This window comes from Micropterus salmoides, unplaced genomic scaffold, assembly GCF_014851395.1.
Source record: "Micropterus salmoides isolate LMB-PRFRI ecotype aquatic unplaced genomic scaffold, ASM1485139v1 Ms_hic_scaffold_23, whole genome shotgun sequence".
Taxonomy (NCBI): Eukaryota; Metazoa; Chordata; class Actinopteri; order Centrarchiformes; family Centrarchidae; genus Micropterus; species Micropterus salmoides.
In genome coordinates this window covers 6,397,486-6,422,711 of record NW_024041484.1, presented here as the reverse complement: position 1 = coordinate 6,422,711, position 25,226 = coordinate 6,397,486, and the positions used below count along the sequence as shown (strand labels likewise).

At 39.7% G+C, this 25,226-nt stretch overlaps 1 protein-coding gene and 1 long non-coding RNA gene across 3 annotated transcripts; one reads left to right on the top strand and one right to left on the bottom strand.

Moving 5' to 3' along the window:
• Window positions 1–22,918, top strand: LOC119918455 (amphoterin-induced protein 2-like). Of its 2 annotated transcripts, XM_038739207.1 has the most exons (3): window positions 1–515; window positions 14,931–15,008; window positions 18,433–22,918. In XM_038739207.1, the coding sequence occupies exon 3, from the start codon at window positions 18,528–18,530 to the stop codon at window positions 20,043–20,045; it is 1,518 nt and encodes a 505-aa protein (XP_038595135.1). In that variant the 5' UTR covers window positions 1–515; window positions 14,931–15,008; window positions 18,433–18,527; the 3' UTR covers window positions 20,046–22,918. The 2 variants fall into 2 exon arrangements, with proteins under 2 accessions (XP_038595135.1, XP_038595136.1); XM_038739208.1 differs by lacking the exons at window positions 1–515; window positions 14,931–15,008 and adding an exon at window positions 16,868–17,122.
• Window positions 6,432–13,908, bottom strand: LOC119918456. The gene is made up of 2 exons (XR_005447448.1): window positions 13,420–13,908; window positions 6,432–6,843 (listed from the first exon to the last, which is right to left on the bottom strand). It is a non-coding gene; the product is annotated as an uncharacterized LOC119918456 (long non-coding RNA).
• Window positions 22,919–25,226: the final 2,308 nt, after the last annotated feature.

Below are 25,226 nucleotides of genomic sequence, written 5' to 3'. Positions count from 1 at the left end.
AACAAATGGAAAGGGCCTCTGGAAGTTTCTAAGCGGCCGTGCCCTATCAAGGGGAATCTTTTTCCCCCCTTGGGCTTTTGTCCAGACGGTTAAAGGGGGGTTGAGGGGACCAAAAGAAGTCCCTGAGGGAGAATGTTATTGTTTCCGGAGCTGCAGATGACACGCTTCTTAGAGAAAGAGGGAGGATCTGCTGAGCGTGAAGCAAACGCTTCGTCTGAATGCCTGCCACCTGCATAATTTTTTTGGATTTGACCCCTTGACCATTTAAACCGACCACAAGTGACGTAGTAGGAAAGTGGTGGACAAATAAATCTGTGGCTCTAAAAAGCAGCATTTTTGCATGTAGGACAACAGTTATTCAGAAACGCAAACTCAAAGCTGGTGAAACAACTGAAATGGTTGTAGCTTGGAGTGTCGCTCAAGGACAGGCCTCATGTTCTCTACCTGGAATGTGAACTCTCTAACCTCCACTCAGCTACACCTTTCACCTGTCTTCTCTGTAGAGGCTGAAAGAGGTAAGTGTGTGCATATGCCGAAGTGGGTTGTCTTTACATTCATGCAGTGATGAGAGCATGACACCTGACACGCACAGCCCTTTTTAACCTCCCACATTTGTCCCTGCATGCACACGTGTGTCAACATGGTGGCAAAGGAAAAGGATCCCTGACTGGTGGGGCCACACACACACACATCTTGACAAACAGGCTCAAAATACACACCTATACATACAGAAAATGAAGCTACACAAAATGCTGGGACACTGACTGACTGAAAAATAGAATATGTCTTGCAGAAAAAAAGTCATCTCAACTAAGATTTCGTCATTCAAATCATCATTTTTCCTACTGAACTACACACAAATGGCTTTTACTCTCTCAAGTGCCTCCTGGATGGTGTAGCGGAGCTGCTGTAATGTGATTCTGTGACTGTAGATTATTACAAGACCAGGACTGCCCATGCTGTTGTTTGTGAAAAAGTCAAATACACTTCTAAAAAAACCTGTGATAAACCTGGCCATTTCCATCTTACGCTGTGTAGAAATACAGTGCCTGGAACCTGAAAAAATATAGGAAAAGGGTTATCACACAAGTCGAAAATATAAGTGACTACGTCAATCAATAATCCATTTAGCTAAATTTTTCAATTGAAATCTAAAAATAAATGCTAAACTATTTTCCTTTAACCTCCAACCAGTTGGTAAAAAGGCAAGATTGTTTTCTTTTATCACTAATTTGATAAAATAAATAAAAACTTTTATTTTATATTTCCTCATGCTTATATGATAATAAGATGGGTGTGTCCTGTGTGTCCAGAGAAGAGATTGATCCAGTGTGTGTGTGTGTGTGTGTGTGTGTGTGTGTGTAACATAAGTGGGGCCATCCAACACAATAAAGTCAAACACTTATTCCCATGCTGTTTTTTTTTTGATGACAAGAGCCATGTACTTAAAGATGTTATGAAGATAGAAGCATGGTGTCTTTGAATTTCTACAAAAGAAGGAGACAAACAAGGATTTCTGTCATTTCATTCATTTGTGTTTTGAAATAAATGTCAACAGTGCGTGTGCTCTGAGTTATTAAAAATTTCCAATGCTACAGAAGTTCCCGCCTGGATCCGTATGATACAGTATGTGGCAGAACAAAGATTCTTCACACTGACTAACTGAGCAATATGCCATCAATGCTCATGGCTTGTATGCAGACATCCTTTCAGGTGTTCATCTCTGAATCATGTCTGTCAACGCCTCACATACTGTTACCAAACAATGTGCGGGACACCCTCACCTCATAGTGACACTAATGTCATGTGATGAACATGAAAGGTTCGACCTGGTCCACCAAAGAGATTCAATGTACCAATGTACCGAGCCTTCATGCTATCAGATACATATTCATGGCATCTGTCTACAGTTGTATATTACAAGGACACACTGTTTAAAAAAAAAACAACCACATTTTGAGAAAACCAGTTAGGCTTGGTGAACACGTTGTGTGCATATTACAGCATTTCTGGGTATTGGAGCTTCCCAATATTTGCTGCCATTTGGAACTTGTACATTGTTATGTAATCCAAAACTACGGACTTGCAATGACACCTCCAGTTCTTTTCCATATTCAACTATTCAACAAATTCACCTATTTGTTAATACAATTGAAGCAGTGACTTAAAATAAGCAGAGTTGTGATAGTAATAGTTTGAGCTTATTAATAATGTTTATTTTGAGAGTTAGATGAAAAGATTGAGACCACTCTGGTCTACTCTCTTGGCAAGAAAGGGAATGAATATGATTCCCAATATGTCAAACTATTAATATATTTAATATATAATATAATTATCAAGGAAACAGTACGGTGTGCAGATGTTCTTATTCATCTAGTGAAAAAACACACATGACATGGGTTGAAGGTACGAAATAAGAGGGAGGGACGTCTCTGTGATAACGAGACGCATCTCTGCTCAATCCACATTCAAGTAATTTGAATCTGCCATTTCTTACCACTTACGGAGTCAACATTCAGTGGTGGAAGAAGCATTCTGATTTACTTAAAGTAAAATAAGTAAATATAATACCACACTATGAAAATACTCCACTACAAGAAAAAGTCCTGCATTCAAAACCTAACTGAAGAATCAGTATGCTGTCATTATCAGCAAAATGTACTTAAAGTATCAAAAGTAAAAGTACTCATAATGCAGTGAAATGGTCCCTGTCAGTGTTTTACTGTTTTCTACATGATGTTCTGGGATTAACGTTACTGCTGCATTAATGTGTATGTTGCATTTTACTGCTGTAGTTTTTTAACGCTGTTTTTACTGTCGGGTAATTCATCATCATATGTTTGTAGCGTCGCTGTCCTGTGAGAACCATGTATCTCTAAAAAGTCAACATTTCATGAGCTCAGAGAAACAGCCCTGTTTTCAGCTTGCATTTTCCTGCTGATCCAAGGCGTTCATTTAGCTTAAGAAATAAGATAATTTCCAACACATGAAGGAACACTTAAAAAACACCAAATTTGGAGACAGGTGGTTCACTGGACAGGAAGGACACACAAATTGTAATCTGAAAAGTAACTAGTAACTAAATCACACCAATGTAGTGGAGTAAAAAGTACAATATTTGCTTCTGAGATTTGGTGAAGTATAAAGTTGCATAAAAAGTAAATACTCATGTAAAGTACAAGTACCTCGAATTTGTACTTATATTCTATCACTGTTAACATTTCATGATGAAGCTGAGGGAGCAGAAATACCTCAGGTGTCCACCTGAGAGCGCTGTTTCTCCACAAAAATAATAGTTGTGGCAGACTTTAATATAACTAACTGACCAGTTGCTTGTCCCACAGGTGATCTTCAGAGGTTTAATGTCTAAAGACAAAAAAGAGAAGAAAACTGGTTTAATTAGTATGGCATACATTAACTCACACTTTCATGTTTAACATCTTTTAAGTCTTGTATGTTGTTGCATGAAAACAGTTTGGGGGCTTTTAATGGGTTCACTCTTATTACAGAATCCAGTGAGACTGAAAAGGATTTAAAATCCTTTCCAATCCCACTGCATAAAGCCAAAATGCATTGTCATTATCAGAGGAAACAAAGCTGTATTCAGCCCCTGACTGTTTCAGCTGTACAAAAAAAAAAAAAATACTATGGCTCAAGACAAACTGGCTTTTTCTTGTGTGTGTGTGTGTGTGTGTGTGTGTGTGTGTGTGTGTGTGTGTGTGTGTGTTTTAATTGGAGCTGGACTGGAGGACCAGAGCTGTATGTTGTACTCTGAGATAGGCTACTGTACGCATCGAATGTAGAAAAAAAGCCATCATTGTTAGCTGCCATCACAAAGACCTAAATCTGTCTAATGTATGAACATATACCGCAGCAGGAAGATAGTTTTGTCCAAAGAAACGAGTAGGCAGCGCTAACGGAAAGACAAGTAATTTTATTTTCCAATCATCGTGTTCCTCTAACTGCTTTTCTTATTCATTAGCCTAAATGATAAGAGGCAATGTTTGTAATTTTCACTGCAGTATACTGGAGATTTTATATTCTTCCAGTAAATCACTCTGGAGGAGAATGTACGCTAAATGGCAAAAAAGACAATCTACATGAATAGTTATCAGTCTTCATTTTATTCAGTTTCATCCATGTTACTATCTGCTGTTTCTTCACTGAACGCTACAGTGAGCCCCTGTTAATCAAACACTGAAATGTGAGGTGCGTCTCTTTGATGTTCTGTTCAGTGTTAGCTTTAGTTTCTGATGTTTCTGCGTAGGTTCAGTGGTTGCATCAGTGCTTATTCTAATCCACCCAGCTCTTCTTCTGCTTATCTCAAACAAAGCAGAACTTTGGTGAAATAAATGACACTAAAAGATGCAAAACTGTACTTCACTCCCTGATGATTTATATTCTTCAGTGTGTTAGAAGTTGAATGAGTCATGTCCAGCAATAACAACATTCGGTTTGCAGGTATTTGGTCATAAAAACAGTATTAGGTATTGAACACTAACACATTTTGATGATGGCTCCAGAGCAGGGGTTTTCAAGGTCTGAGACAGTGGGACAAGGCTTGGAAAAAGGTGCCCTCCTTTAGTTTACCTGGTCAGTTTTGCTCAAGTAGAGGATGATCATGTTATATGATCACATAGACAGACAGATTTTAGACCTACTATTGCTGTTTGACAGCACAAACCATACCAAATACATCATAATGGACAGTTGTATTGGCATTTATAAATCTCTTGGAATGTGGGAAAAACTGTAAATTTCCCCCAAATTATTGTTTCTCTGAATTATCTCTTTAAACAAATCACACACATTTAGGCTATTCTATATCATCTTTTGATTTTAATATAATAAATAATGTAATATTTTTCATTTTTCACTGATCCTCTCAAATGTTTGGAGCCTCCCTGGGGAGGCCTGCCTCCCACTCTCTGCTCTAGAGGAAAAGACATTTAGAATTCTTCCTGAGGGGGGCATGCATTTTGACCACATTTGAGAAATCTTTCATTTCGGCCAAAGCAGCGGACTGACTGATTGACTGACATTGCCATCCACAGAGCCATGTTGCTAGCTTGGCTAAAAAAGAGAGATGATCTAAGAAAGAAAGAAAGACGTCCCTTGACAGGTATTCTAGTTTTGACTGGCCTGCAATATTCTTTATTGGAGTTGGTTTGGTACGCTCCACCAATTTTACACATCAAGTTCAGTTTACCGTCAGAAGGATTACTTCTCGGCCTACGTAAACAGCTGAATGATGGCGTCTGTGGATCTGGATCTACTTTAAAGTCAGAGAAAATAACCTACATGACATAGTGATAGTGGGCTTGAGACAATTTTTAAGAGAAGGCCTGCTAAGTCAGCCTCCTAAAATCGGTTTAGTTTAAACAATCGGAGGGAGGGTCTAAAGACACATGCATCATGGGATATGTAGAATACAGTGTTTTTGAAGCTTGACCTGTACTAGAGGCTACAAGCCATATCTCTGCTGCTGTTGATCTCTTGAGGATCCACCAACTTTATGGAGGTTCAATACGAAATCACCGGAGTGTCCTTTTTTAGTTTACCACTAGTGTAGGCCGTTTTGTTTAACTGTGAGTGTGTTCTAGTATTTCTCCCCCTTGCTTCTTTTTTGTGATGATTGGTTGGGATGAAAGGTATGGAACTTATTTGTATATGTTTTGTATACATGTGTACATGCTGGGATAGCAGTTAATGGTAAGAAATGTGGGTACACTGGTTTTCTGACATGTTCTATTCTGTTGTTCTAAATAAAAACAAGTGGCAAATAAACATTGCATCCAAAAAGTGCTTAATTTTGAGTTTTGTTAATACTGTTGGCAAACAATGCCAGTCATCACATGGAGAACATCTGAAAAAAAGATGGAAGCAAAATGACAACCCATAAAATAAAAGCTGAACTAATAAATACTTGGAAAACCATTGTACTTCCCATTTGGGATTTTACAGTTTGAAACTGAAAGTTGTACTCTAGCTACACGTGGTATTGATTATTTCTAATAATTTCTTAAAAACAAATCAACAACAAACAAATTACCAACATCTTGCACACCATCATTCCCTGACTTCTATTGTTAAACTTAGCGTATGAAATCTAGCTGTGTTCTCATCTGAAATCAGAGATGAGTTAGCTCATTACATCTCACTCAGAGCTTTCACGTGACATGTGTCTTTCTTCGCTGTCAACACAGGCTCTTCTAGTAATTGACACTGTGTATGAATTTTTAACTCACTGGTTTAAATTTATGCTCAAATGATGCATCCCCTTGAACCCAAAAAGGTCTCATGAAAGCCACCTTGCTAGTGGTTGCAATGCCACTACAGCAGTTGTGGATAATGATTGTCAGGGTACATGTACAATACGGTATTTCTGTCAGGAATACGCTAGAACCCAGATGCGGACCAGGAGACAAAGCAGAAGTTTAAACAGTTTATTTATGAAGGTGGAGTGGGTGAACTAAGGCAGGGTGAGGTCACAGGTTGTTTCCTTCTAAGCAGTAGGGGAGTGAGGGCTGGGGCTGGCGTGGATGGCTGGAGATTGGCAAGAAGGATTGGATCTTCTAGTGGCTCCAGGGGTTTGGAACTGGCAGGCAGGCTGAACGGGTTGAACGGGCAATCTGGAGACAGAAATTAGTAAAGGCGAACAGGTTACTTTACAAAAACAGGCGCTGAGCTAGACGTAGGCTTAACCTACGGCACACCAGTCCGCAGTCCTGCAGGGAATGGATGCCTCTCCTTAAGAAGTGGTGGGGATGGCTGATCAGGAACAGGTCTGTGATTGCCAGCAGGTGCCAACCCAGGAAGTCAGACGCACCCAGGACTCAGTAACTGAGAAAAAGGAAGAGAGAAAACAAAAAACACACCAAGCTTGCATCACTCACCCAAAGGGAAAAAAACTAATCAAAACATTCAAAACATTCACACTCAGTCTCAACCTCAGGTGTCAGATGCAGGAGTCAATTTCTAATTTCAAAATAATTTTATATTACTAAATCTAATATCTACTAATAAAATAAATCCTCAGTACTGCAGTGAATTTGTAGTTATTCTTTATTATTCACAGGGAATTTGGAATTAAAGCAGTTTTTAATGTCACAAGGGTCCTGCAAGGTGCTACATGCATTATTCAAACCCACACATTATCTTATACCCACACTTGCAAAGAGGAGGTGGTAGGCAGCTATCGAACTGAGGAGAAATATGTGGAGGTCATAACACCAGTGTTGCTAGTGCAAAACAGGGGTGTTTGCACACACTGTGTGCACACACTGTGTGCAAACACAGACATAACATAGATGATAAAATTCACAATAGAAAACCTGTGAGCCACAAGATAACCAACTAATGGAGTCAGGGTCGTTTGGGAGTTGGGACTGAAGAGTACAAGTTGGAAAATGAAAACAATTTGGGGTTGTGGAGTTAGAAAGAAGTGAGCTTTCCGAACCTCTGTAGGAAAACATCTCTGGTATCCTTGAAGCTACATTAGTCGCTACTAGCATCGCACACCCAAATCTCCACTTGCACTGTCAGCGGTCAAGTTGTATTGTGGGTATTGTGGAATGTGTATAATTTTTTAACTGTCCATTGTTAGTCCAACATTGTTAGTCCACTTTCAAGCCGTGCAGAAGGCCTAGTCTGTCTTTCAATATTTATAACTTCCCCAGCCTGTCTATACCCCTCAGACACAAACCCATGGGCTCCTACTGAAAATGTTAATATTTAAAAACAAGTCAAATATATAAACTTTCATTTAAAAAAGGCTCAGTCATATACAACTGGGCACGGTATTTGCCAGAGCCTGTCCTCCCGGGGCCCTCAGCAAAATTCTGCTATGGGGCCCTTCAACCTGAATCGTCAGCCATGTAAAGAATTTGTCATTGCTACACAGTCACAGCTGACAGTGCAGTGCTCTCACTACATTCCATTTTTTGGGCCAATCACTGACTGCTGAAAGCAGTATTGGCCAATACTGATCACTGATCACTGGGTCTATATGAAGCCTTTTATTTATCATGTAGCATTATACAGTATATTGTATAATTATTTTATTGGTCCTAAAACAATGTATTAAGTATTAAAATTAACAGATGATAAAGTATCATGGAATGGCAACTGTTTATTTAATTGCCAGGAAACAAATTGGGCAACAAATTGCAATCCCTCGTATGGTATGGTTTAAGTCTTAGAGTCTTAGAGACTTAAACCATAGCAGCCTTTGTCTGGTCACTGCGAACATCTTAAAGCTTAACAAATACAACTTTCCTGTGGAATAAATTACAAATACAGAACAACAGCATCTTTATACATTTACTTCAACAACAACAAAAAAAACTAAACCAAAAAAGGCTGTAGCCAAAATATTTAGGAGATAAAGGAGCACAGGCATCCTGAGTCATTGATAAACTCTGAAGCAGCCGCTTTTTGTTCTGGAAAGCTCAGGCAGGTTCTGTGGGCTTCAGGGGGAGAGAGGAGTCTAAACTGTCAGTGAGATTTGAAAATAAGTGACATTTAAATAAATAAAAGTACAATGTTAATTCCATATGTTAGTACATTGTTAATATTACTTATAGTTACTATATTCATTATAATTTCATTTAGTTTACCACTAGTGTAGGTCTAACATTATTTCAGTAGGTTGTTTTCATTTATTTAATCCTTGTGCAAGAAGCACAGTCTACATATTTTACATAGGTCTACTGCCACCAGCTTTACAAGAGGAGAGAGTAGCCAACACTTTCAATACGGCCAGCAGGTTTTTATTTGATTTTATAAAGGTTAAAGATATGGGAGATTTCCGGAGAAACATTTAAAGGAAGGGTACCAGGTGAGAATGGAAAAATATGGGAGAATCACAGGGAAAACAGGAGGGCTGAAATGAGAGGAGTAGAGAGAGGAATGGGTTAATGCGAGGCTACATCCACACTACTAAGTTTTTTAAAACAGTTTTTTATAATGAATACGATCTTCTCCGTCCACAGCAGCGTTGCAGCTGCGTATCAGAGTTGATCTCTGTGTATATTAAAAGGACTGAAAACACACGTCTAGTGGCCGTTCACATACATTGGGCATGCATGTGCCGGTGTAAACATGAAGTAGATGGTCTACTCTGCAGTTGCAGACGATTTTCCGAAAGAAGAAAGTAATACAGACGTAGAACCACACCAAAGTAGAACTGAAAGTAACACGGGAGTACAAAGAGACTGTGATGGCGAAAAACAGACTAGGAGTCGTTGCAAAGTAAATACGGCGACATACACAGTAGGCTAACTGTTAGCCTAAGTGTTATTTACACAGGACAAAACATTTTAAGAAAAATACACAAACTAAAACTCTGGTCAGTAGCATCGTGTTTTTGCTTGACCGAATCAGAAAGCCAAATGTAAGTGTGTGTCATTGTTTTATAAAGTCCTCCGTTTTTGCCAAGAGAGGCAGTCAGCTGATTGAGTGGCGCCTTTCTTTGCATGAGGAAACTCTGAAGGATTGTCTCTCTCTCTGCCTGTGGGTCAAGACAATTAAACTCTAGTAGCGGGCAGGGGTGTGTGAGATGACACACACCATCGCTCTTGAGTCCTGCTTGTTGCTCCGCTTGTCTGATTGCTGCTCAGCTCTCATTGTAAATGATTAACTGGGCGCATTAATCGCTTCCTGTCTGAAAAGGACTTTGGTGCTAGCTAGCTTTGAAAACTGCTCAGATGCGTAGTGACACCATTTTACCAGCCGTTGAAAATTTATCTGACGAGTATTGCATCTTCTGATCGGCTTTTCTCATTTGCCTTTTTAGACACCGCCGATCAAAGCCATTATCGGCCGATTACGATCGGTGACCGATCGATCGGAGCTCTCTTAGAATGGACCTCTGCAGCTACTAACTCAGTCCTGATAAAGTCTGTAATGACTGGGGGCCATTCTGCTGGGTCATTTGGTGGAGCAGCAACTTTTCCATTAGGGTCTTAGCTGCTTGTAGCTGATGCTGACGTTATATCTCTGGATGTGCTCCTACTGGCTGAGGCTGTATGTGGATGAACTGTGCTTATACTGGCTGATGATCCAGCATCAACTACTGACAAACAAGTATAGGCTATCAGCTGCATCAGGCAAATACATTTTCAAAGGTAAAATGCTATTTATGACTTGACTAAATATGTGATGCATATTAGCCTATTTACTGGGAGATGTCCATCCATATTGCCCCGTCTGCTCGGCTAATCAACATTTTTATAATCAATAGTTAATGTCAATCCAATGCTTTCCAGTTTCATTATTTGCTGACATCTGACTTTGAGTGGACAGAACACGTTTACCTGACTGCAGTTCACTCACTGGCTGCTGTTGGGTCCAGCCCACTCTGGTCCTCCACTCATGTCAACAACCATAAACTAGACTTGTTGGTTGCAGTTCATTTAGTTTAGCAAATAAACAGATGTTCAAAGCTAATCAACAATACGAGATGAGAGTTGTCCATCACGGTTCCAGCATAAGAGTTCATACTTTTGCTCTGGCACCTACATGTCATTTGTGATTCTCCCGTATTTAACCATTCTCTGATACCCATTTAAATACTTTCCCGTAAATCTCTCGTATTTTTAACCTTTCTAAAACAAAATTTAAAAATCACGCATTTGATATGTTTGCTACATTCACCAACGATAAAACGGGGCAGTATGTAGAACATTAACATCTAGTGACAGGATGTCACTCAAACGGTACTTGCAAATAAAACAAGAAGGAGAAGAAGAACGCGAGGATTCAAAGTTGGGTGAACGTGAGAGGAATGGAGTACCTGCCAAAAAGGCACAAATTCTGCGCGAGTATCTCAGCAAATGGGAGGAGGCTTACATAATGTGTAAGTGATGTATCCTCATTCAAGTAATACATAAATAAACTTGTATGTGCTGAATTTCTATGCCCCTTTGTGTTTTAATTTCTGTAATGCAGGGAAGTTCACAGCATTTCAATTTCAACCATATAGCCATATCATATTCTGACAGTAGTAGGGGTTGGTAAGACGGCCCAGGGCGGTGTGCCAGAAAATTTCCCTTATTTTAAATCCCAAAGTTGACAGGTATGCTCTGGCATATGCTGTCTGATAGGTTCACATTAGATAAGACCCGCCCTCCTGATGGTTGATTGGCAACCGGTCAAACTGTTGAATGAGTGACTGTGACACAGGCATTGGCTACGCAGACAATACTTGTGGTCTTGTAAGATTTGTGAAAATAAAAATATAGAATTCTGCCAGACTTATCCTTTGAAGGGGCACTGTACAGCTTATACTGGACATGTCATTGTCAGTTTGCAAGTTACAGGGAGTATTACTGAGCTTTTGAAACGAGCTGTATGATGTTCTTTAGTTCTGGAGGAGCTTGTTTAGGAAAATTACTCAAATTGTAGTTTGGGCTTCGAGACAAAGATTTTCTAATGGAAAGTCAACATCATAAACTGGTAATGTGGAGTTTGAAAGACATAGTCATTAACCAGCAACGGGGATCTAATGAGAAGATAATGGGAAGTGTAGGATTACATTTCTTCCATTAAAACCACACTTGTAGCTCCTAAGTCTTGTCACAGCTTCCAGTGTTTAAAAGGTCGTCATCAACAGGAGCTGGATGGAGAAGAGTAAGATAAAGCACTGTGCGGACTGGAGTCGCCACTGCAGTGCAACCTTTTCTCTTTATTTTCCCGTTCCAAGTATGATCTGGGTCAGCACTGCACAATTGGGACCAAGGGCAATGTTCCTTTACTAAAGACACTAATTATACCCCTCTAGGGTTTAACAGCAGTGGAGCACAGTTTGCATCATTTCATGTCTGCTTTTAAAGGGTTGACATGCTTAAAGGTTTCTAGTAAAATCCAAACTGAGTGTTTGCACTTAGACAGTGGATGGATGGATTTCCCTCTATCAGTGGGTTTATTCGTTCTCAGCTTGTGTTTTAAATGGCAGTTCAGTTTTGGAAACTCAGTCCTTGATGTTCAAGTGCTCCAAATGGAGACAGTTAATGCTGGGAGATGCACACTTGATGGTTTTATCCGTGAATAGTTGGGGAACACTGATGTTTTTGAAAAGCAGCTGCTCTAAATGCAATATTTACTCAAATACTATGTGTGTTGATAAGTGTGGAAAATAAAATTGCACCACTAAACCATTAAGTGTGTAGCACTCAAAGGTTGCTGCCTCTTTCAAGAACTCAATCTGACCTCTGCAGTAGCACAGATTTTTTTCTAATGTAAACTTTAAGGCTCTGAATGTTTTTAAAGTGCTTAATGGTATATAAAGGTCCAAAGTGGATCTTAAAATAATGTTAATGATACAGTATCTCACAAAAATGAGTCACCCTCTAATTTTTGTAAATATTTTATTGTATCTTTTCACGTGACAACACTGAAGCTTTTGTTGCCAGTGGTTTAGACATTAATGGCTGTGTGATGTGTTATTTTGAGGGGACAGCAAATTTACTATATATATATATATATATATATATATACATACAAGTTGTACACTCACTACTTTACATTGTAGCAAAGTGTCATTTCTTCAGTGTTGTCACATGAAAAGATATAATCAAATATTTACAAATATGTGAGGGTGGTCACTTTTGTGGGATACTGCTTGTGTTTTGTCATATCTGATAAAGATATGTCATTTTCTTTTCTATTTTTTATTTTAAATTAAAAAAATTCTCCATTTTGGGAAATATGTATTAGCTTTTTTTCTGAGAGTTAAATGAGAAGATTGATATCACCCTAATAACTACATAAAATATGAAGCTACAGCAGGCAGCCCATTAGCTAACTTTAGTATAAAGACTGGAAACGGGGGCGAAACAGCTAGCCTCACTCTAGCTACAGTTGAGAAAATCCAGCATCCATCACCTTTAAAGCTCATCAATTCACCCATTACATCTTGTTTGTTCAATCAACATAAAGTGGAAAAAGTAGAAGCTTAAAAAAGAGTATTGTGTACTGAACCAGTTTGAATCCGTTTTTTTTTCTTTTGATTAAATTGTAATAGCCTGGGCATCCCAAGAGTCTCAGACAACCTGCTCCTCTACAGAGACCTCAGCTAGACCCAAGCAAAGAAGGGGTGGTACGGATACCATCCAGGAAAAGAGGATGTAGTGGGGGTTTGCGCAAGATTGAGACGGTTGTTGGCAGAAAATCTGAATTCACTAGAGCTCAACTGTTTGGATTTAGGAATTGTGGAGATAAATCACAATCAAACCTAAATAAAGTTATGGCAGTGAATAATATACATGCTATGCTTGCAAGGTTTTAGATGTATAACCCGAGATCTCTGGTAAATAAGACTGATGAGTTCTAGGCAAACAAAAACAAACAAAAAAAGACATCTGTGGTGGCTGCAGTTTTAGAGACTTTGTTCACTACTCACATGCATTAAGAACTAACCTGCATCAGTGTTCCAGATCATCAAACACTGAATTTCCCCTTGCGGGATTGATAAAGTATATCTTCTTCTTCTTCTTCATCTAAAATGCCTGTGGGTGAAAGTGAGACCTGAGACTCCCACAGCACATCTGCTATTGCTATGTGTGTGTGTGGTATTCACTGCCCCAATCACCACATCAGGATGAGCTAGCTGAGCACCTAATAGCCTCATCTGCAAACTCTGCCAGCTGGTTCAGAACGGCAGAAGAGGTTAGGACATGATTATCACTAACATGAAATCAGGGTACTTCAAGCCTGAGATTCTGCTTCCCGTTAGCTTAAATTAACATTTTGTCCTCTGGAGCCCTGATGCACAAAACAGGTAGTACAACCTATAAGGGAGCCTGGCCTGAGGAAGTTTCGCAGGTTAGTTGCAATCAAGGGGGTAAGCCAGAGATCGGACAGGGAAGCCGACCAAAGCCTGCATGGAGGGATCCATGTAGGCCCAAAAATGACGTCAAAACCCTGTGACACCCCGTCGCACATGCGAGATGTAACCGTATTGCTTAGCTTCTAAACTCTCTGCAATCTAAAAAAAACTATTCAGCTCATGCGATCAGTGACGCTGCATTGTTATTTGGCAGGTGAGCCTCGTAGGTGGGCTGATGAAACAGTGACGATCTGAGTCAGACAAACACACTGAGTCTTAAGACTTTTTGTTACGATGTTTCTGCCGTTGTTCTACGTCATTAAACCACGGTTATGCTGCGCGATCATGTGCAGTAGACGCTGGTGCCAACAGGAAGTAGCCCTTTAGTAGTATTTTATTGGTCCAAAACTGGCTACTGGCTATAGGCTACTGTCTATGGTTGCAATTCATCCATGACAGGAAGTATAAGGAGGTAAATTATGCAACCAGCACTAACTACCAAGTAACTTCCAAAGCTTCTGAAACTGTAAACCTGTTCTCTGATGTTCACGATGTTTCCATGACTTTCACTCAATGCATACTGGGACGATAGAATGGTCTCCTCTTCACGCTAATAAGTAATAAGTGTCTAAACTAAACTAAAAACCATCCAGACCAGTGCTCTTCAACCCTTTTGGCGATCATTCTTACTATGTAATCAGTGACTATTTTACACGTGGGATCCAAGACATGCAATTACATGCATTTAACTGCCAGGCCACATTGTCATTCCATGGTGTTCATTACTTATGCCACATTCCTGCGAACAAGAACAGATTGTTATCCATCCATCCCTCGCATATCAACAACATGACTGTGTGATCCTGGAGCGAAGATGGACACTCTGGCAAAATCCCTGGAGCCCTTCCCCTTTGATGGTCGGCACCATGGAAACATACAACGATTTGTCTGTCACAGTGTGACACGGGGTGCATTGTGGGAGTCGGGATTATAAAGCAACAGGAAGCAATATTCTCACTTCTCTTTCAGCTAATTTAATTGAATTGACTCATGTTCTGAAATGAGAATACAATTGATTTTTTTCCTCCCTTCTTTTTGTCAGGTATTGAACTGCGAATCCACATGAACTGTGTATGTGTGGATCTACAAGGCAGAACAAGAAAGCAAAAGGGAAAAAAAGGTGACTTCAAACTCACCGTGTACAACCTTGACAAACTGTGGTATGAAAGACACCATCTGCTAGTTGCAAATTTACACACACACACACACACACAGACACACACGGTGGTAAACAGAATTCTGAAGCACAGATAGAAAGCATTCTAGAAAATAAAGTTTCATGTGATTGTAATGAAGAACATGTGGCCACATTACGTGAATCAATAAGGCAGCATCTGCATTTTGTATTCTAACACTACACGGATGGACACTATTTTGAAAAATGAGGGGGATTATGTAAACCCTTTGCACAGCTTAACGCTGTCTAAAATATTCTGCCTCAACAAGCAAATCCTAAAATGCTGCTCTTCTTTTACAGAAAGGGGGTGGGGGTGGGGGGGTGTAAGCTGCAAGTGTTTACCTATTTCCACAACTCAATATATAGACTTTTAACAGCACAGTGCAACGCAGCAGTGATGACGCTGTGGATTCGTTAGAGAACATGAAAAAAACATGTTCAAGGTCACAGATGTTTAATTGCAGTGATGTTATCTCTAATTAAACGACATTAAACCAAATTGTCCCTGCCAAGCCACCATTAAAATGCTGTAGTTTACCACAGGCAGGCTTGGCGTTCTTTGGAGAGGTTATGAGCCCTCAGCTTGCAAGAATAATATATAAACCTTTTAAACTTTCTCATAGATTGTATACACACACTAATGAACACAGATTTTAAGACATCCTGGACCAACCAAAGGGGTTACAAGGTTTCAAACATTACCCAAAGATCTTAATCAAACACCATCTCCTGGATTTAAAGCTAATATGATCTGAATATATATGGTTCAGACTTTCATTTCTGTATTTGTCATGTGATTGACGGGAGGCAAAATGATATGTTGTCAGTGAGCCAGAACAGGTCAACTTGCAACACAAAAAATATGGTCAAAATCTAGGCAGCAGAAGCAAAGATATCCTGACAAACTGACCACCATTTGTAAAATCACTTTTACCGTGTACCAAGAAACCATGTTTCTGGCCAGTCCAATATTCTCCATCAACTCTTGAAAGAAATACCTGGCTCTTTAGCTGCTAAATGTTCCTCCATGCTCACCAGCTAGTCGCTAACTTTGTCTGTCTGTCTCTTTGTGCTAGACAAGTGAAGTAGCATAACTTTTTTTGATGAAAACAGCTGCTTGCCTGTGCTGGAAACAGGGTTGATGAGAGTAGTGAGAATGAACAGTAGTGCGGCAGTTATCTAATCAACACAGGGGTTAAAAGATACTAAATAAGATACTAAAAAGCTCTGGATGAACTGAAGAGTAGGATGATAATTCTGACAGCTTTCACTTTACAGGCAGTCATTTGATCCTTTGTTGATAGTGATTAGTGCAGCTTTAATCTGCTATCTGCTAGCCATTTGTTGTCAGTTTGCAGGTAAAATGTTTTTCTTATAATATAGGCCTATACAAGTTAGATTAAAGGTGTTTCTACGGCATTATAAGGAAGATATTGTCTGGTTCAGCAGGTTTGAAAGTGTCATAAACACCTTTCTATGATCTATCTGCCAGACAGGTGCGACTTAATAATTAATTAACTTAATAATATGCAAAAATGTTCACAGGAGAGACACAAACATGTAGTCTGATTTTTATCTGACTTGTCACATATATTCACAGTTATTGTCCCACTACCAATAACTTATTTAACCAAAACAGTCAGTGAGGAAACTAAGTAAACAACTAAATCACAAAATACTGGAGCAAATTAACCAAATATCCGAGCTCGTGCTGATGCTGCACCCTCTCCTACCGCACATTCTGCCTCTCCTCATCTTCCACCGCCCTCTCCTCCTTTTGGCAGCATCCACTCACATGTTATTGGCGTACGGGCTGCTGTTGGGCTCCGTGTTTACACTCTGGACGACCCCTCCCACGGCAAAAATGCAATCCGACCTGCAGGTGAGCAGTTCAGCCGCAGCTTCCCGGCTCCCTGCTCACATTCTAGTCGGAGTATTTGCTGAGGGGAGACGAAAACGCTTTACTCCAGAAAGAGCGAAGTTGCCTTTAGGATTGTAGTCCTCGCAATTTCGTCCGGAAAAGCAGACTTGCTGATGATTTCAGTGTGGGCGGAAAGGTGAGCTGTCGGCTGGGTTTGTTCTGTTTGTTTGTTTTGGTTCCACAAGTCGTTCATTTTAAATTCTTATCATTCTAATAGAAAAGGAAAGGACAGATTCGGCTAATACCAATAATAATAATACAGAATTCATCTTCCACCCGCAAACAGTTTCCTACATTTGGCTCATTCTTTAACACAATCATGACTTTTTAATGTTCTCACTTATGTAAACTTCACGGGGGCCAGAACAAACAATTCTTTTCAGCATCATTTAATCAACTAATTATGTAATTGATTAATTGATTCATGAACTGGGCTACAAAGAGTCAGAAAATAGGGAAGAAGGCCAAATGCATTCATCCAAATTTTCCTAGATGCCATTACCTTGTCTAAAGTCTTGTTTTGTCTGTGTACAACCCAAATACATTCAGTTTACATTTAGCCTACAAAAAGCTGTCAATAAAGCAGCAGCAACCGCAGAATGATTGGTATTTCTACTTGGGAAATGACTTAGATGATTTGTTGATTATCAAAACAGTTGCAGATTAATGGATGGACCAATAGATTAATGGGCTAATCATTAAAACACTGCAGCACTTTTTAAATTAATCTTTTGAGAACAGTTAAATAGCGAAATCAGCTGCTGATGGAGCTATAAATTATATTTTAAATATTGTTGGAGTTTACATTTTTTATAATATTCTTGGTGTTAGATATTGAAGACTTCTATAGACTGTAATGCTATAATTTGCTATCATTTATATAGACCTTAAACACAGGTGATAGATCAATTCATGTCAGCTGTTATAAGGACATGCAGCATTTGTTAGATTTCAGTAGTGGTGTCAGTAAAATACAAAATCTATCTATCTATCTATAAAACAATGAAAACAAATATCAAAAGTAGGGGGTGGTGAGCTAAAGGAAAAAGTAATCAACTAACTTGTTTTGTATCTGTGAGAAATATAGGGGAGGAGTATGGATTACTGACATGTTTGGATTAAGTTACACTTCCAGCAGATACTAACAGTTGTCGTGTGCAGACGATGCCAGCAGCCATCACTTTTGTATTTAGATTTGGATTCCAATTAAATTTTAGAGCTACATTTTTGTAATGCCTTTACCTCTATTACATGTTTCCATGTAGTCTTACTGTGTATTCCTACTGTTATCTAACTGCTTGTTTTTGCTCATGATGGTGTCTTTTACTTCATGTGGTGTTTGCACTTTGTTTAGTGCCAGTAGTGCTAGTAGATTATTACTAAAACTAGTATAAAAAATAAGGAGATTAATTTCCATTTTGCCTGTCTTTCTGTATCTCTCCTCAGTTCATTAAAGCTGTCCACTATCAGATGCTGGTAAACCTGACATGTGCACACCCAGTGAGACAGTAACCGAGATCTCATCCTGAGGGAATACCAGGATGCCTTCCACTGCATTACATCTTTTGGGCAAGATCAGTGTTGGAGGTGGGCACAGCAACCCTGCTGCTGCAGCCTTGCTGCTTTCCCTGTGTCTTGGCTTCCCTCCCTCTGTGGCCACTTGCCCACCATACTGCCTTTGTGCCAGCGATATAATTTCCTGCAGCGGCCGCAATCTGTCTGCGCTGCCCTTTGATCTCCCAAGCTATGCCACACGGTTGGACCTGAGCCACAACGCCCTCACTGTCCTGCCTGTGGACTGGATTTCCCAACCATTCAACCGGCTTACTTCACTGGTTCTCAGCCGAAACTCCATAAACCGAATTGAGGTGAGAGCCTTCACTGTGACACCACATCTCCTCCACCTGGATCTCTCCTCCAACCAACTAACAGTGCTGAACTCGTCCATCTTCACTGGGTTGAAGGAACTGAAAGAGCTGCTGCTGTTTGGCAACCAGATCATCCAGATTAACCAAGGGGCCTTCAGCGATCTTCAGAGTCTGCAGAGGCTCTACCTCTCTGGGAACAGACTGATGGCTTTCCCTCTGGGGCTTTACTGGGAACCTGGAGGTCCTCGTAATCTGTCCTTTCTCGATCTGTCATACAACAGGCTGTCCAAGGTGCCGGTCCAGAGCCTGCTGTCTCTCACGCAGCAAGGTGGAATTTATTTGCAGGAAAACCCTTTGGTCTGCGACTGTGCTTTACTCGCCTTGCTGGAGTACTGGATGTGGAAACAGTATCGCCCACTGGTGGAGTTCAGAGGTGAATACCCATGTAGAGACGATTCAGGTCCGGGGTCGGAATGTACCCAGCGGGTAGTGTCAGATATGTCCCTTGAGGCACAGACTTACCAAGTAGAACCTGGTAAATGGCTAAGCGTGCCATGTCCAGGGTTGGCTTCTCCAGCCCAGGAGGAGCTGTTGGTGTTCTGGGTTACCCCCAGGACTGTGGTGAATTCATCAACCAATGATCCAAGTGCCCACCTGATAGTTTTCCCCAATGGTACCCTTGAAATCCGAGGAGCCCTGATGGAGGATTCCGGTATGTATGGGTGCGTGGCAGGCCGCAGGAGCCACTATGACCCCAACAAGTCTCTGGAGGTCAATGTGGTGGTTGGAAACTTAGGTACTGCCTCCATCAGTGGCTTGGCACATCGCAGTGGTGCCGAGCATTTCAACACAGCGTTCACCACCCTGGCTTCCTGTGTGGTCAGCATCATACTGGTGCTGCTCTATCTCTACCTCACTCCCTGTCGATGCAGGGAAAGCCGGGGTGGGGGATCGAGAGGGTGCGGCGGACGAGCCATCATCCTCTGTTCAGACCCCAGGGAGGTAGAGTCAGGAGAGCGACGGTCAAATGGAAAGAGGGTGGCTTTCTTAGAACCGCAGGCAGATGACTCTGATATTGGTGGTCTAAAAACACCAGCAATGAACTTGGGTCATGTTACCACTGAGGGAATTCTCAAGAATGGAAGTAGGACAGTGGGACAGACCCTCACAGATGCCGCTCACATGGCGTAGCAAGAAAATTACCTTTTTTACATTCCGGTATTCTTACAGTCTGAACCCAAGTGTTTTTTTTTTTTTTCACTTTCTTGTTTCAGTACAAGAGGAAAAAAATACATTTGATGTAATGTACTGTGATTCTTGTGAAGTAGATATGCACTGTAGCTTTTGGGTGTTTGCTCTGAAGCAGAAAATGCAGTCGTTTTGTAGGCAGGATTTCAATTATGTCTCGACTGTAAGTGGTGTCTGTTGTTTTTTTAATATTATGAGTTCAAATGTAAATTTCACTGTTAACGCGGGAAATTGTTACTGCAAAGATCACAAAGATTATTTAAATGTGGGTGGTGTTTCAAATTGAGAGGAATATTCACACCTGAATTGATAAGCTGCTAGAGGCATTAGTGGTTGTTAGACAGTATATGCATGGTGAATACTGCCATCACAGTGACCCTTGTTATTTTTAACCATCTGTCTCTGTACTGTGGAGCGTACCGTTTTCATTTGTGTGAAATTATCTGAACTTTGATGTTTTGCCAGATAAGATTGTGTCTGCTACACACCCTCTTTTTTTAAAAAAATGATGTTAATTAAATATAACCCAGTGAAAGCAACCCTACAAACCCTTTTCCCCTTACCCATATCGTCTGTGAAGATTCTCAGTCATCCAGGTCACGGTTATGTAAGGAAGGTCAAAATCAAGTGCAACTGGACCTGGCTGAAAACGTTTTGCCTCCCATCCAAGAGGCTTCTTCAATTCAAATGTCTTGGATGATAGGCGAAAATCTTCTGCCAAGTCCAGTTGCTGCCCTTGATTTGAACCTTTTTGGGTAGCTTACCCATATTGTATTGAGATTTCTACCCCCAGTACAATGAATGCCAATGGAATTTTCTTATGCTGTTGATAGCACTGAAAATTGCATTTAAAGCTGCATTGATCCACATTTGTTTTTTATTAACAATGGGTCAAATTGCTTTAATGTGAAAGGGGTCAAAGTGATGAACAAATTTTTAATACTATGGTTCTCCCCTGGAGCATGTTAGCATCTTTCTTTTTCTAGCTTGTGAAGAAAGTCAAACATCTAGTAGCTAAATACCCAGCTATCTTTGTCAGGGGTTGATAGAGTTACGTTGGGAGAAACCTGATTACAAATGAATGCCACTTATCTCCTGGATGTGGGGTAGGCAGTTCTTAAGAACCCACTGTACACTACCTGCCCAGCACCAAACAGCAGACTGACACAGTAGCTGGTGAACACATTGGAACATTTAGCAGCTACAGAGACAGATATTTCTATTTGGTAGAAAGCAAAACAGTACTAAAAGGAGAGTCAATATTGGACTTTCATTTACTAGGTGGCCAGAACGAGGGATGGGCAAAATGTATTTTACTTTTATTTAAGTGTATTAAAATAAACTTCAAAAAACAGCAGTTTTCATTATTACTTCCGTATTTTTTTGTGCACAACTGATGAAAACTTAACATAGGCTGAAAGTTAACGATAACTGTGAGGGCTGCTACTCAGTATTTTACAGTAACAAAAGTCTAAAGTATTATGATACAAAATATGAAGCCATTTTCATTAACCCTATCAAATAAAAATGACAAAATCCTATTTTGTATTTTAAGTATGTATTTTAAATACATGCATCATAAATACTGCCCGTTCCTGGTCTGAACTGTGACTCTAAATGAATGCTAATGTTTCTCTGTGTCTGCTGGATGTGTAAATAGGCAATAGTTTGCTTAGATTGCAAAGCATTTTAACTTTATTAAGTGATAATATGTCAGTACTGTTACTTACAACTTGTTTCTAAACCCCAAATGGTTAAATATCTGTTAACACTGCTTTCAAAAAAATGCATTGTCTGGCTAAACACATAATCCACAGACCTTGCTGTGAACAGTTTTATTTGGACTTTATTCTATTAAAGTGAATAGTCCTTGTAAAAACTGTTGATGGTACGTTTGGTGGATTATAGGATTATTATCAGGAAGATGTGTTGCTGAATTTCTTAAATGCCATTTTTAAATGCAAAAACTAAATGACACCACTTACGAAATTCAGTTGGCATTTATTATGGGGTGAAGGCAAATAAAACTTTGATCAGGGCTAGGGACCACTACAGGTAAGGGAGAAAATATGCTTTTTCATAATTTAATTTGATGGATAAGTCTAAGATGATATTGGAATTTTCTTTTTTTTTTTTTTTTTTTTTTACAAATGTAAGAATTAAAATGAGGTAGGAGGTATTCATGTGGCAGCGGCTTTATCCTGTATAACTGCTGTAATTTGAGCGCAATATTTGTTAACAGAGAAAATCCATGGTTCTCTGAAGGGGTGTCAGAGTTCAGGACTGGTCCAGATCCTTTGGAGCTGATTTGGATTGACACTGCAGGCTGGACACTTGTCAACCTGATTCCTGTTCCTCCTGTTGAAAATGGACTTCCCTGCTCACCCTCCACCTTGTTACAACAACCCACAGCTTTACAAACAGCAGATTCACGGAGGAATTGATCCTTATCAGTTCAGACAGGAGGGGAGTTTGGGCTTGCAGTGAAACCCCAGTCAGCCAAGGTTAGTGTCACACAAATTAGAAGGTTTGCCAGCTAGCCCCGAGCCCACCGTGACCCAGATTCCTCTGTCCTCCCTTTGTGTAATTTTTATAGGTATGAGGAATTGGTTCCAAGGTGCCAAGAGGCTTGTTAAAGTTTCCTTGGCTGTATAAATCCAGGCTACCACTGTCTGAATATTAACTTTTTATATAAATACTTTCTTTCTGTTCTATTAGACATAGGACAAATTTCTAAGTAGAGCAGTCAAGGTAACTCTTTGTCAGGACTTCATGAGCTGCTATTTTTAGGTATGAAATAAAATGTTTTTAGAGGATGAGTGTGTTCTTTTATCCCTTAGTAATACTTATATCTGACATGTTTAGTATCTGTTTTCATCATGTTTGGTTCCTCTATGTGTGTCCTGGTCAAATCTTTTTTGGACCAAAAAATGAAAAGAGGCTGTATGGGTGAAAAATGAAAAGTAGTGTTACATCAGAAGGATTTAAGGATGACAGATAACCTCTTAGTGAGTCAACAAATCGCATTTTCAAAAATCCTCTTACAAGCCTTTTCACTGGCTAGTGCAAAAAAGCAAAACCCTTTTAAAAAACATTTTTTTTGCGCACTAGTTGCTCAGTACTTTTCCAAGTGGGAAGACATCTGATGCCAACGTACACTAATTAAAGAGTATTGTAATGGCAGTGAGGACAAGAGGAGCCTTCACGCTTCACAGGCAACTAGCCAATGGCAGGTGTTGAATAGAGGCAGGTAGTGATGGATCCCATTGGGACTTATTTTGCCGTTCACCATGACAAGGTGGTTTTCACACGTCAGTACAGTGATACTGGAGAGTGTTGCAGGTGTTGCAGTAGAGAAACCGAGCAACTAATTTCCATTCCAGTTAACAGCTAGCAGTTAAGTGGTCACTTAACTGAATGATATAATTTTAATGATGATAATGGCCGCAATAATTTATATTATTATCTGTAGAAAACATAGCACTCATGTTAGTAATGCTATTTAAAGTGTCAGTAGTAGCATCAGGATTATCTCAGATTGGCCTCGAATACAACACATTTATGACAGGAATCCTGTTTCTGAAGGTGTAAGTTAAAATATGAGGGCATGGGACAGGCAGGGAGAGTTTAGGAGTCGGGGTCGGATCGAACAGAACCAGTTTGTAAGACATGTCAGATATCAAATGTTTGTGTGTGCATCAAGTGTTTATAGTTATTCCGAATGGCCACACTTGCAGGTGGCTTGAAAAGTTGTTGGATGCGATGCCAATGATGATTATAAATGTAGGGAAAGGAGTTTCCGAATCTATCCGGGAAGCACTGGAGTATACTGGCAGCTTCATGAAATCGGCTATTGAGTTGCGTTATTGGAACTGATTGAAAAGGATGCAGTGTTTGAGCTTGACATATTTAATTTTAATTGTCTCTTGGGAGTCACCCAACTTTGCGGAAGTGCAATAATTAAGTGGATGGAGTATCCCTCTTCATTTATTTAAATCCTTTTTTTAAGCATGTATTTGCACGTTTATTTTTATGTATGTATGTACGTGTATATATGTATGCATCTACTGTATATATGTGTGCATGGGTGTGTATTTCTGTAATAAAGTGAATTCAAATAAGCATACATGACATGACATTCTATCCAGTTAATATATAAAATCAGTAAATATGGGGATAATATGACCAGTAAATACCGAATTTTCTCCATATAAGGCGTGCTTGAATAAAGAGGGCCTTAAGGACACACACAGTCTTTGTTATGGAAGCACATCACTGAAGCTGAGGTTTTGGGGGGGTCTTTGCACTGGTTCATAGTGAAATAGCTTATGTGTGGAGTGATGTTAAATTCTATCTAGTATATTATTTTTGTAGCTGTTTTTGTAGTTTAGTAGTAGCATACCGGTAGAAATATTTGTTGTAGGAATGGCTGTAGCACTAGTGGGTGTACTAATAGAACGAGAAGAGTAGTAGCAATTATAACAGTTTATAGAATTCTAGTTAAGTTGATATAATGTTAGAAGTTGTAAAATTCTCCTGAAACCTGATTTAATGGACAAATATAATCCGATACCACAGAGGCGTTTAATCTCCTCTGTGCCGAATATAAAGGTAGTAATTTCCTGACTATCCATAATTCAAATGCTTGGGGTAATGGATCTGTGGGTTGCAGCTGAAATAAGAACCTTAATGTGAACACATTCAAGACAATGGAACCATTTAGCAAATTGTTTAATTAACATGATTCTATTAACGTTGGCCTCTAAACTGCACGGTCCATCCACTATGTTCTGACAGCTGGACCCAAAACTGGGTAGTGTAAAAAGACATAAGTTAATGGAGAAGTATTACTGTGATCTTTCCAAAATACTAGTGAGCATGCCTCCCGCAGACCTACTGTTTCATAAGGAGAAGAAGGTAACTAATACCTTCAGTCTTCAGTCTTTTGTCTATTGTATTAGCTTATTATCTTCTTGAAACTAAAACTCAAATTTCAGCAGATACTGTAAAAATGATGTCAAATATTCTTACAACATGCACGAAAAATGAATGCCATTTGATGGAAACTTTCTGTATTTACAGGACATTACAGTACTGTAATGCAGTTATACACTTCATTTCAAT

Excerpts from the sequence above, each read along its gene's own strand:
- LOC119918455 (XM_038739207.1), top strand. The coding sequence starts at position 18,528 with ATGCCTTCCACTGCATTACATCTTTTGGGCAAGATCAGTGTTGGAGGT.